At 36.3% G+C, this 12,709-nt stretch overlaps 1 protein-coding gene across 3 annotated transcripts; it reads right to left on the bottom strand.

The window, feature by feature from the left end:
- Window positions 1-7,117: 7,117 nt before the first annotated feature.
- Window positions 7,118-12,456, bottom strand: LOC112286864 (chromo domain-containing protein LHP1). 3 transcript variants are annotated; one of them, XR_002971161.3, is made up of 7 exons: window positions 11,322-12,456; window positions 10,530-10,555; window positions 10,262-10,348; window positions 8,953-10,098; window positions 8,553-8,613; window positions 8,137-8,281; window positions 7,118-7,570 (listed from the first exon to the last, which is right to left on the bottom strand). XR_002971161.3 is itself a non-coding variant. In XM_024529197.3 (6 exons), exons 1-6 carry the CDS (start codon window positions 11,754-11,756, stop codon window positions 8,237-8,239), a joined length of 1,800 nt encoding a protein of 599 aa, XP_024384965.1. In that variant the 5' UTR covers window positions 11,757-12,456; the 3' UTR covers window positions 7,659-8,236. The 3 variants fall into 3 exon arrangements, 1 of the variants encoding a protein (XP_024384965.1); XR_002971162.3 differs by having other exon boundaries at window positions 8,184-8,281; XM_024529197.3 differs by lacking the exon at window positions 7,118-7,570 and having other exon boundaries at window positions 7,659-8,281.
- Between the last annotated feature and the right edge of the window lie 253 nt (window positions 12,457-12,709).

Below are 12,709 nucleotides of genomic sequence, written 5' to 3'. Positions count from 1 at the left end.
AATGGTTTCTCCCTCAACCTATCTCGATTCCGTTCATGGTTAGGAGGTACTGTTAGAAATTGTACAGCTTTCCTCCCATCTTCGCTCCGTACCCTTGCATAAGCAGAACCATCGCCAAGTACTTTTGTTTCTATCCGTGTTGCCGTGATATAAGGTTGTCCTAAAATCAACGGATAAGACGTTGTATCTTGAACGAAGAAATGTTGCTCCGTCGCAACATCCCCAATCCGAATTTTGACATCTGGACAAGCTCCATATAATTCGCCTCGTGTGTTATTAGCTGCTCGTATTGCCCATCCATGTTCCATATCAATTGGCCATTTTTGCTTCTTATAAAGATCTTTAGACATGAGATTTATTTCAGAACCATGGTCGATCAAAGCAACTATTGGTTCTTCTATATCTCCTACCTTCACCAATACCTCAGTAGTTGCCCTTGCCCAATGCTTTCGAGTATAATGGCTCAAAGTTTCCATTTCCTTGTCACTAGAATCTTCGAAACGTACTCGCTGATTATATCCATTCTTTTCATTTGTTGGTTGCTTGTAACCAATATCAACCTCTTCTTCATCTCTACATATTCTTGCATCAATAGCATGATTTATTCCATTTTCGCCCATTAATTGCCTCTTTCGCCTAATGCTGTCAATGATGACATCATGAAACTCCTTCTTTGCAATTCCCAAGACTTCTTTCAATGTGAATTCTACCTTAGCGTTTAATATACGTTCTTCCAACACCCCTTTCAAATTTGTTGCTGCTTCAATGTCAGAAAGTAGCACTTTCTCATGCTACTGTTTCATGCTCCTTTAAGTAATCTTGAACCAATGCTCTCATTCCTCCCTTGCCAAAATTGGCTTGAAGAAGATCCTCTCTATTTTTCAATGCTATCTTCCCATCTTTCCAGCAAATAATTCCCTGCCGTATCATATTATTAAATTCATTGCAATCTTTTCTAGTGTGTGAAGCATCATTACACCAAATGCATCTTTGTACATATCCTTGTTTTGAAACATTCTTCGAATTGTTTATAGAAGTATTCTCTTCAAGTCTTGTCAATTTGATTTGAAGATCTCGCATTCCTCGTATAATTTCTTCCATACCCATATCTGCTTTCTTTGACAAGGATGTCGAAGGTTGAACTGTAGGCATTGTTGTGGTGTTGTACGTACTGGAGCTTTGGGTGCTTGTACTGTTTTCGGAATATTGCTCCTATCCTTCCTCCTTTCTTTTTTTGTAAGCAACCCCACCGCATCTTCAACGTTCTTCCACTTCGTTGTCAATCTTTCATCTTCTTCTTTATCTTCAAGAAGGGGTTCTAATTTCTCTTGCAATTCTCCATCAGCAGCTTGAAGAAATAGATCAACTTTGTTCGACTCCAATGTCAATTTTTCTACCTTCGATAATTGAGAGTACTGCCTCTCAAATTCCCTTAGTAGCTCTGTTGCTTGCAAATTCTTATTGGGCCGTTCAACCCATCCCAGAAACAGCTTCTTAGTAACGCGATCAGCATCTTCTAAGAAATATTCGTCTTTCAATGCATGTGAAAAATCCTCCCATGAATTCCCATAACGATCCGTAATCGATGTAATGTGGTCCCTTATCTCCGGTATCATGGCAAGTCCAAATAGTGAAACCATTTTCTTCTCAGAAACCCGATTAATTCCATTTCACGAACATAACATCTTAAATACCTTGAAATATTCCTCCCATCAAATTGATCAATTTTATTGACCACTGCTTACAATGCTTTGGTTGCCAAAGCTTCCTTTCGATCATTGCTTTGCTGTTGCTGCATTGACAATGAGAAGGCTTGAAACAAACTAGCAATAGATGGATCCATGTGCATACCTTGTCCTTTAGAAGACTCCCCACCAGAAACTCCTTCCAAAAATCCTTCAAAATTTTTTTTTTCGTTTTCCATAAAAATAAAGATAAAATCAATCGAAATCCAATACCTTCTACCTCAAGCTTTCACGTCGGGTTCACCACTTTTTGTCGTATTATGTGCTTTCCTGCTCGAGAACGCGCCGGGCGTCTGGCTGTAGAAGGTAGTATGGAGATTCGTCGATAGTCAAGCAGTCTATCAGTTTTGACTATTGGAATATAAACGACTGCAACAATGTACCGTAAATCTATACAGATGTTCTTCAACTGCTTATCGAAGTCCTTTTTTGCCCCAGCCGGTAGGTCTCTAGACGTTACAGAGAACCCCGAACAACCCAAACTGTTAATCTTCAATACAGCTTTGTACTTACGATCTTGTATCCACTGACTGTCTTGTTAGATTAACCCAATAAATTTCATTCACTCTGCATACTCAATCCTATAGACGCCCTTTTAATCCTTCAATCACAGACGTAACTCGATTTCACAAAACAGTCAAGAGTATTCAAACCCACTTCAATAAAAATCTCGATTCACCATTACAATACTGACTTCAGCAGCGATTGCCTCAGCCTTCCCAAAACTCTATGAAGAAGAAAAATCCAAATTCTCTGTCTTTCCTTCCCTGACCCGAAGCATGAAGCTCCTCTCTCTAATCCCTTTGATCTTCAAAAACCTCCAATGAAAACCAAACTAGTAACCTTGCAAAAGCTTGAAAACTAGCTCCCCCCAATTCCCCAGAGAAAAAAAACCCCCCTTTCAAAACTATATCCCCCCTAACCTTATCCTCTGAATTTCTTCAATCTTCCGTCTTAGATCCGGAATTGGCACCCACCTCAAGCTTGGATCCGAAATTGGCTCTCGCCGTCAAGCTTGGATCCAAAATTGGCTCTCGCCGTCAGAGCTTTCTCCTCCATTTTTACCTTTAAGAAATCCATTTACCGAAAACAATGTTCCCTGAAACGGCACAGAGAACAGGACAGCCTGAAACACAATCGAACCTCGTAATCGGGACCACATTGAGTCGCCCGACCAATTCAGGTCCCATATTGGGAAAGATGCCCGTAGTAACCTGGATGTTCCCGTAATTGGGTCAAATTGGTCCTCGCGTCAGATTGGCTAAGACCCATAGTAAGACCTGGATTTCCCGTAATTAGACTGCATTGGGTTGACCGGCCAATTCAGGTCTCATATTGGATAAGAGGACCCGGATTGGATTCTCAAAATTGGATCCAATTGGCTCTTCGAACCCGTCGTGTGAATTGGTCCCTCTCTTCCTGCTGACTCCCGTTATTGGAATCGAATGGAGCATTTCAGTATGCCCCAGGTGACTGTAACGGAGTGACTGAACCTGACCACTCAGTATTTGTACTGGAGTTGGTCGATGCTCCCAATATTCGAGGTAACTGAATATTAATAAAATTCCTTTTTTTTTTTTTATTTTCACTGTATACTCGTGTTACAACACGACACCATGCTTAGCTTAATAAACTTTTTATGGCTTTTTATTTTCTAAAATACTAGTATTTTTTTCTTTTCACTTATTTTTGATCTTTTTACAAATTTAAATTTTGTATTATTATTTAGTCCAATCTAATTTAAATTATCTTTACAAAAATTTAAACTTGATCATTGTTCATCTAAAAATTTATAATATAGATTAAATTAATAATATTTAGTATTTTTATATTTTTAGGAGATCATTTATTGCAAATTGTGTCTCATTTTCATCTTATAATTTTTTCATATTTAAATAGATAAGTTCATTAAGAATCATTAATAAATTTTAAACATAGTTTTTTTAAAATTGTATCTGAATACTAAGTATTAATAAAGTATCTTAGAATTTTTGTTATAAAATTAAAGTATAGAATAGCCTAGATTAAATTTATATTAAAAAAACCATGAAAATCTTACCACTAAAAGGATAATTTTAATACTTCAACTAGAAGAATAAAATATATTTTTTTATTAAATATGAATTATAACAACTAAATTAAAAGATCTTAAAAAATGGTAGCTTAGTTTTGTATGGATTATAATTTCACATCATAAAAAAAGATCTATAAATTGAATAAAGATAAAAATTAAAATTAAAAACTACTTTTATTTTAATATATATATATATATCGAGAGAGAGAGAGAGAGAGAGAGAGAGAGAGAGAATATTTTGATTCTATAGAGTATTTTTGTTCTATAAAGGTTAATTAAAAAGAATTAAAGATATCTTTAACAGATATAAATAAATTTTGCTTACGCAAATAGATGCAAAAATAAAAATTAATGTTGTTCCTTAAGATTATTATTTTTTAGAAAAATCTCAATATATTCTATCTTTGATATTGAATTAATATGATATAAGATGGCATTTGGATAGTTAAGAACAAAGGATAGATAAAATTGTAGAAGATAATTAAATATCATTTTTTACAAGTTAAACTTAAAATTGAAGAAACTATTGTATAATTGTTTTTATAAAAATATTTTTAGATACTTAAATCTCTTTGAATATAAGTATATTATTTGGTGGCTTATTACTCAAATATTATACTAACAAATATTTATTCAAATAATTGTTATAAAGTTGAATAAGATTGGTCAAAATTTAATGATTTCATAGGTACCTAAGTTGTTTTGAGTAATTAATTTATCAAATTTTTTATTCAAAAAATAAGAAAATAAATTATAATAATAATATGAAATCAAATTTATAATTTTTTAAGAATATAATATTGAATTTTAAAACCAAAATTGATAACTTATCTTATTAAATTAAAAAAAAAAAAAAAAAGAAGAAAAAAAAAAAAACAATCAAGAATTTATATGTATCTTAGAATCTAATACTATCTAGATAGCAAGACAAACTAAATCTTCACTCTTAGTTTGAATGAAAAAACTTTTGATTTATTCTATAAACCAAGAGATAATCTATGCTAATATTATCAATGTATGCTAATCGATTCTAATATTACTAATGTAATATTAAGATTTATCTATTGATACTTCAAAGATATATTATAATTTCAACATTTCTTATATTTTGTACTTTGAATGATGTATACATTTAAAAAAATAATAAATTTTGGAATTAAAAAAATTAAATTAAATTAAATTAAATTAAGCTACATATCACAAATGAAGATAAATGTTAGACTTGTATATTGAGAAAATTCTAAGAGAAAAGTTTTAAAAAAGAATAGAATATGCCAATTTAATATATGTACAATTATACACATAGACACACACACACATATCTATATATAGATATATATATATATATATATATATATATATATATCTATATATATATTTGAATTTTAAAGAGGTATTGATCATATGATAAATTTAATTGCTTAAAAGAAAATATTTATAAAGAGAATATTAAAATATATTTTAATATATACAAAAAGAAAAAATAAAATTAATTTTTTTCATAGTTAATACACATGTTTTTAGTTCCCAAATATATTTTTTTAAAACTATATAAAATAAGTATATTTATAAAAAAATAGACATAAATCAAAATAAGCTTTAAAAAAATAGTTTATTATAAATTTGTAAGCTAAAAGAATATTATGTAGTCTAAAAGACATAATGATATATATTATTTCTACTCATTTAGTGACAATAATAGACTTATATAATTAGCCAAGTAATGGCCATAAAAAATCCATCTTAATGCATCCAATAATATTTAAAAAAAATATGTAATTCACCAATTTTATGGAGTCTTATACATTAAGTTAGATACATAATTTATATATATATATATATATATATATATATATATATAGAATTATAATCCAAAAAAGATATTTTTTATATTAAATAAATATAAATCTAAAATTTGTATGTATAAAAAATCAAATAAAATCATTTCATGTTATTAAATATTTTATGAATTTATTGTTATTATCATTATTAATATTTTTTAAAAAACTAAAGTTGGATTTTATGTTTGATTTATTGAGAATTTTTTAATAAAATATCATTAATCATTCCAATTTCACAACTTAACAAAGACAACTTTTAATTAAAAATACAAATCTGTATTAAACTTTAGAAATACAAAATGTAATTTTTAAAAAATATTAAAGATTAAAAATATAATAGATTTAGTAAAAAATTATATATATATATATATGCAACACATGCATTATAAGTTGATTTATTTACATATTCAGTTATTATCATTTATTAATTTGAATTTATTTTTGGGTTTTTTTAAAATTTAAAAGTTGTTTGAATCATTACAAAATATATTTTAACCATATAATAGTCAATATTTGATTATATTGTTTTTCAAATAGTTTTGTTTAAAAAGTGTGAAAAAACAATTAAACAACGAAATAAGCATTGTTTGCTAATAGTTTATAATGTATTATTATAATGAAATATAAATATGGAACACTTTAATCATTCTAAAATAATCAAACTATTACAGATATTGAAAATGAAGTTTTTAAACTGCATCAATATCTACTTATTTAAAAATATTTCTATCCTATAGCAGTACATACCTCATACTTAGAAATATTTTTAAAAAATGTTCCTAAATAAACTAATCATCATCATTATTATTATTATTATTATCTTAATACATTAATCTAAAAGAATGTGAAGTAAAACTCACTAATTTCAAACTCTTAATTATGTGTTTTATCAGAAAGCAATTTGACCAAATTATTCTCCCATTTCAACAATGTTAATTACTCTTAAAATTTAAAGTACCATCTAATGGAAGGGAAAGTACTATTTAAATAGGACAAGACCATATTCTTGACCCTTACAGATATGTTTTTTCCAGTGATAACAATAACAAAACCCAGGCATTTTTAAAGCAGATATACAATGAACCGATCTGTATATAGAGTTTCAAGCTACAAAAATTTCTTTTACCTCTAACTTAGGATCCCATTTCTCTATACCTACTACATCAAGTGACCATTGAGAACAGATTAGTGCTAAGAATGCTGGGTTGATGATCAGCTGGAAGACTTGGACCACAAGAATAGACATCCAAAATCCAGTGAGTAATGTGAATCGAAACTTTGGTGGACCCATTCCAACACTTGATAGGAAGTTTCATGCTCTTTATTGTGTGTACTTTAATACTTTATTTAAAGCTGGGGTTCGTTTCCATTCGGTGTAGCACCTTTTACTCCATAGCACAAGCAACAGTTGGGATCAAGGCTTTCCGAGCTTACCATTGCCTGACAACAACACTGTTAACCATGTTGAATGGAATTGCTACTGACAGGGGACAGAATACTTCGGAAAAAACAAGAAAGAAACAATCTGAGGTTTTGTCTGTTCTATCTCGTGACTTTTCTTAACTATGCTTCTCTGCAATGACATTTGAAAGTCAGCATCTGTCTTGGTTTGAGTCACGGAATGAAAAATGACATAGTCAAGAACTCGGTCCTAATATGATAAGAAAATGAAACATGAGACTCAACAGGAGCTACCACTCTAGTATCAGATAACAAGTCCAACTATGATAGTGGGTTACTGCTACAGTTAGCAAAGATCACCCTGCTACCCAAGAATATAATAACTATTTGCGGTAAAAGTCTCCTGGTAAACTGTGTTACTGTTTGAGGGATATTAGGATTGGGTCATTTGATAATGTTGAAGACATTGTTTCAGAAAGGCGGTAGGTCAAGAACTGTGCAGCCATCACCTGCACCAATGAAAAATTTCATGACATTTAAGTAATGTACACCATTGCAGAGCCAAAGGTTTGAAATGTTTGTACCAAAAACTCGATATCCATCCTCAAAACATCACACCTTTGCTTTAGTACAACTAGGAGTGGATAGCTTACATTCGCCCTGAAAGAGTCTAGCTCAGCAGGAACAAAGCCCATAAACTGCTCTCCACCTTAATTGACAATTCTACTGTGCTCTCTAAATAGGGGCCGGGAGAGTAGCATACGGCTAAGTGGGATGCGGTTACTATGAATGGATCTAATGGAGGTACGAAGGTTTACTTGAATTGTGCAACAACCACATAATTGACAAGGGTGCGTTCCTCTATGTTGATGGCTTCTTGTATGTACTGCTGAATTACAGAGTAGGCCTACTAGCACCAAACTAAGATTGAGAAAGACTTTGAATGTACACAGGTCTTTTAACATGTCAGATGACACTAATTACATACTTTCAGACCAGCGGAAGTTCTTTCCCAAGAAGCCAACACTAAAGGTTTAAAAAAAAAAAAATCAAGTTTCAAGTTCCAGTTGCACACCCCCATGAGAATTCTCTTCTTGAGCCAGGCAAGCCAGCATATTATACCTCGGTGCACGTACAGTTGCAGGTTAAAAGTTCAGCTCTTCTGATCTCCAAATTTACGCATTACTGTACCGTAGGTGTTGCTCGTAGAAGTCGATCAACTACAATATCAAACACAACAACCATGATCAGTGAAGTGAAAGAGACTAACCAAATCCAGAGCAGGCAGCTCCGTGATCAAGTGCAACACACACAACTTTCCATCTCTTGATCTCAACCATGCAAGTGGAAACAACGATCATATTTCATTGCAGGAAGTGATGATTGCCTAAGCAAGAAATCCTGCTGAATTCGTCACATGCTAGCCTTCTTCCAGCGTGCCATGTGAAAACATACAAATTGTATAAACTAGATGAGGTATTAATACAGTACCAGAAGAGGATAACTTTCTCGCATAAACTTGTTGTCAACCACCACCTCCTCCCCATCGGATCTGACCAAATAGCAAGCCCTGTTAATCAAACTTAATCTACAACCGTCATGCAAACCTGACTAAAAGAATTAAATACTGACCGATAACCTGTACTGAGCCTCTACTAAGATCATAAGTCTAGAGAACGGAACAAGTTATCTATCAATCTAAGTCAACCACATTCCAGAAAGATGAATCACTATGCAACTAAAGGCTGACACCACAAAAGTAAGGCATGAGAAACAAACTTCTTAATAAAATAGAGTGACTAAATAATAATAGATCGTCCACAAGACAGTATAAACAAGCACAACGCAATGAACAGCACACAAGGTACAGAGCAGGAAGCTTAACACAAACCTAGAAGCCTTAAACTGGACCAAAACTTCCTGCTTCTCATGTGTAATAGAGTTGCTATAGCTGATGGCCTTTAATATATGTGTGATGACAGGTGTTGTAAGTGCTCCAATCTCCTTTTTCTCCACGGGCGGAGGAGTTGACAATGCTTTTCTTGACAGATTGTCTTGAAAAGCAGACTGACACTCTTTATGCTCAGGTGGGATATCCTTGCGGGCTACAGTTGCCAACTCCCTCCCAGATACTTTATCCGCTGTAGTATGATATTCCTCAAGACCTTGCCCAAGTTCTCTCTTAATGTCCTCCAAAGAAGTTTGCACTCCATCCTGGTCCTGAGGGACCCTGCGTGGAACCGCACCTTTCCTTCTCTTTGACCCAACGGGTCCTCCTTCTGACTTTGAACTGCCCGTTACACCTTGGACAGTATCATGTACTAGACCTAAGTTTCTAATATCCATTTCCTCGTCTGAGTGTCCAAATTCCACCAGCTTAACCGCCTTTGACAACTGCTTCTCCTCGGTCAAGCCCCTGCTTTCATCGGCTACAGCTGGATGAGCTCCAATTTTGTTCTCAAGAACTTCGTTTTCTCTCGTTGTAATCAACTGAGACATAGACGAGGGGAACTTCGTGTTGTCATCATAAGCGAACCTAGGAACAGCGGCGTCAGCCCAACTATTCGTGCCATTCAAACCCAGACTCTTTGTATCTACGCTCGGAATTCCATCCACAACACCACCGTCAGGCTCAACAACCTCTGCAGCCCGAGGTGTCTCATAAATAACCACCGCCCTGCCTAAAGAATCAGCCCCGTTTTCTTCTCCGGCCACGATATCCCCAATCACTTTGCTTACTTCAGGGGTAGCGGCAAGTTTTGACGTGGTAGGAGCCTCGTCAGGCAAATCTAACAATGTCCGGGCTGCTTCAGCAGAAGGGCTAGCAGTCCTCTCAGTAAGCCCAGCTTGGTGTCGTGTCTTCCTTTCTTTCTCTTCAGGTACAGCATAGGAATCGGTAGAAGATTTGACAGTGTCTTTCCCTTCACTCTGACTGGGCGCATCTTCATCAGCATTAGACATAAAGCTCCGCTTCCGCTTCCCAGCACCATCCAGAGTGTACGTACCAAATTTGCGTTTTCCTCGCCGCGCTTTCTGACTGGATATCATTCAAGGCCTGGCGGTCAGAAAAGAGTTGAGAATAATACACTAAGCAGTAGTGCAAACAATTCTTAGTTCACGCAGTGAGACAGATGCAACTAACCTAAAGCTCAGGTTGCAATTCAGACCATCATCATACATCAAGGAATGTGAAGAGTTACCTCGCCTCAAATTCTTCAAGGATGTCTCTGCATTTCGCCACGTGACTAAACGGCTCCCATGTGTTATCCTTCTCCGGCCAGTTACGCCTGTGAAAAATTGATTAATCACATGGAGCAGCGTTCGTCAAGTGTGATTAAGATGTGATGTTCTTTCGAGAAACCAGTGCACAGAAAGCTTCGTTAAAATGCATAATTAGGATATGATCACCAACATAATGAAACATCGCCATTAAGCTTGCATCACCATTTTGTGGTTGGTTACACTTACCACTTGATAAGAAACTCCTTCTTGCCCTGAAAAACAGAGCCAAAAACAAAAGAAAAAAGAAAAGAAAAGAACAAACAGCGGTGTTAATGTCTGTAAACGCATTCAAAATAGAATGTTAACGTGAACTTCTTGTATCCATAAATCACAAGACTATGCAAATCAACGATGCAAACATTGTGCAAAGTCTGTCTCAATACAGAGACGCTATGCTGCTATTCGTGGTGTTCAGGTGCAGTATACTTCGTTAGTATCTCAGATTCACCCCAGAAAGATCTGGAAATGTGCAACTTTTCCGATAATCTCCCACGCAAGTAGATGTGAAGCTCAATACTTGCCAACTCATCCTACTAACACGAAAACAAACAAAAACAAAACACAATCTTCGCAGGAATACTATGATGTCTGAAAAATTAGGGGCACAACAAAACTTCATCCTGAAGCGGAATACGATACCCGCAAATGCACTTGCTGGTGGAGGAACTCTGTTTAGATTATAGGAGTGTGTATGCAGCTGAGAAAAGCCCCAAAAGCCGTTCAAGTAGAGTTTATCAATGACCTAACTACACACTAAAAGAATGTAAAAGTGTAGCGCACTTAGAGACTTGATGAAACGATAACATCAACTCCTACATGCAGCGACCTACTGCTCACGACTGGTAGCTCAGGTTGAGAAAATATGGCTACTTTTCAATGCACAGCCAAGAAGACGATTGGATACCAAGAAAGTGGATTCGCATCAGCTTAACATTTTTTGGACAGCTACCCTGAAACTTCATAAATAAAATGGTGTACCTTTCGGATTCGCTTTTTCCTGATCGCTTCCACCTCAAACATCCCTTCTCCAAGCACTTCCTCTTGCTCCTCCTCCAGCTCATCAGAGTCGTCTTCGTCTTCATCTTCGTCTTCATTTTCTTCATTTTGATGGTCGTCAATGTTAGACTCCTCCGAATCCTCATCGTGAACATTTTTCTCTCTGATGTTCTTTTCGACCTTTCCAGAACTTTTAGACTTAGGTGTTTGCGATTTCCATCGATCCTTAGTTCTATTCGCCATTGCCTTAGAGGGGGGGTCAGCCATGAATGAACCACTCTTATTTCTTCCCTTGTGTTTTAAACGGGGCGAGTTCCGTATCACTTCCTGCATAGGGCGCAGACGAGCGCCTCCTACTGGCGCACTGTCGCCACCGTGCTCTATTGCGTTTTGTTCCGCAGACCTCGGTTTCCCCATGCCCTCACCAACCCCTGCCTTCACATTGTCCGCCCATGGAGAATAAATTCCACAGGCAATCACTTTGTCCTCAACCCCGGCCTCACTTTTTCCCGATCCTTTCCGCCACTCACTTCACACTCGATTTCAAAGGAACAGCACCCCTATCAACCACAACTGAAACAATCATCCCCCAATACCTTCCCGATCATTAAGAGCCTCCTCTTCTATCCCAAACCACGCTCCTTTCTGCTCCCTCTCCACTTCTCCTCCACTCAAATGCCCCGACTTACAACACACTCAACGCAGCGTCACCATAGCCATCAAACGTCTTCAAAACATCATTCAACATCCCTCGACATCCCTCAAATTTCACCAAATGCAATCCACGAGGACCTGATGCTCCTCTCGCCAACGACAACTTATGCTCCATATACTGCCAGACGGCGCACATGAAGTCCTATAACCTAAGCCAATAAATTCCAACCACAGACCCACCATGAATAGCAGAATTGGTGGATTGACAGCAATGAGAGGGATACAAAAGGAGAAGGGGAGGGGAACGGAGAGGAAAACAACCAACGGGCCAAGGGGAAGAACAATAAGTTAAGGGTGCGAGAGCGAGACGGACACGGTCACAGACAGACAGACAGAACTAAGAAGACCTAGAAGGTAGCGAAGATGAAAAATAAGACCAAAGGAGGGAGGGAGTCACGGACAGAGCAATAGTGCTATAACAGACTCTAAGGAAGGGAGCAAACTCTTAGTGAGAAGAAGAGGAAGAAGAGAGGCGATCACCGAGGCTCCCCCTCCCTCCCGTCCCCTCCATCCTGGATCGGGTCGGGCGGGCGGGCGGGCGGGTGGGGAAGGGGGTGCGGAGCGGGACTGGCCAGCAGGAGCCCCATGGGCCGGGCCCAGACGAGACGGGCTGGGCGGCATCGCAAAAGTTCCCACCACTCGATCCATACAGAATC

Source organism: Physcomitrium patens, chromosome 9 (genome assembly GCF_059467195.1).
Source record: "Physcomitrium patens ecotype Gransden chromosome 9, ASM5946719v1, whole genome shotgun sequence".
Taxonomy (NCBI): domain Eukaryota; kingdom Viridiplantae; phylum Streptophyta; class Bryopsida; order Funariales; family Funariaceae; genus Physcomitrium; species Physcomitrium patens.
The sequence above is the reverse complement of the archived record's forward strand: the minus strand, read 5'-3'. Positions and strand labels throughout refer to the sequence as shown.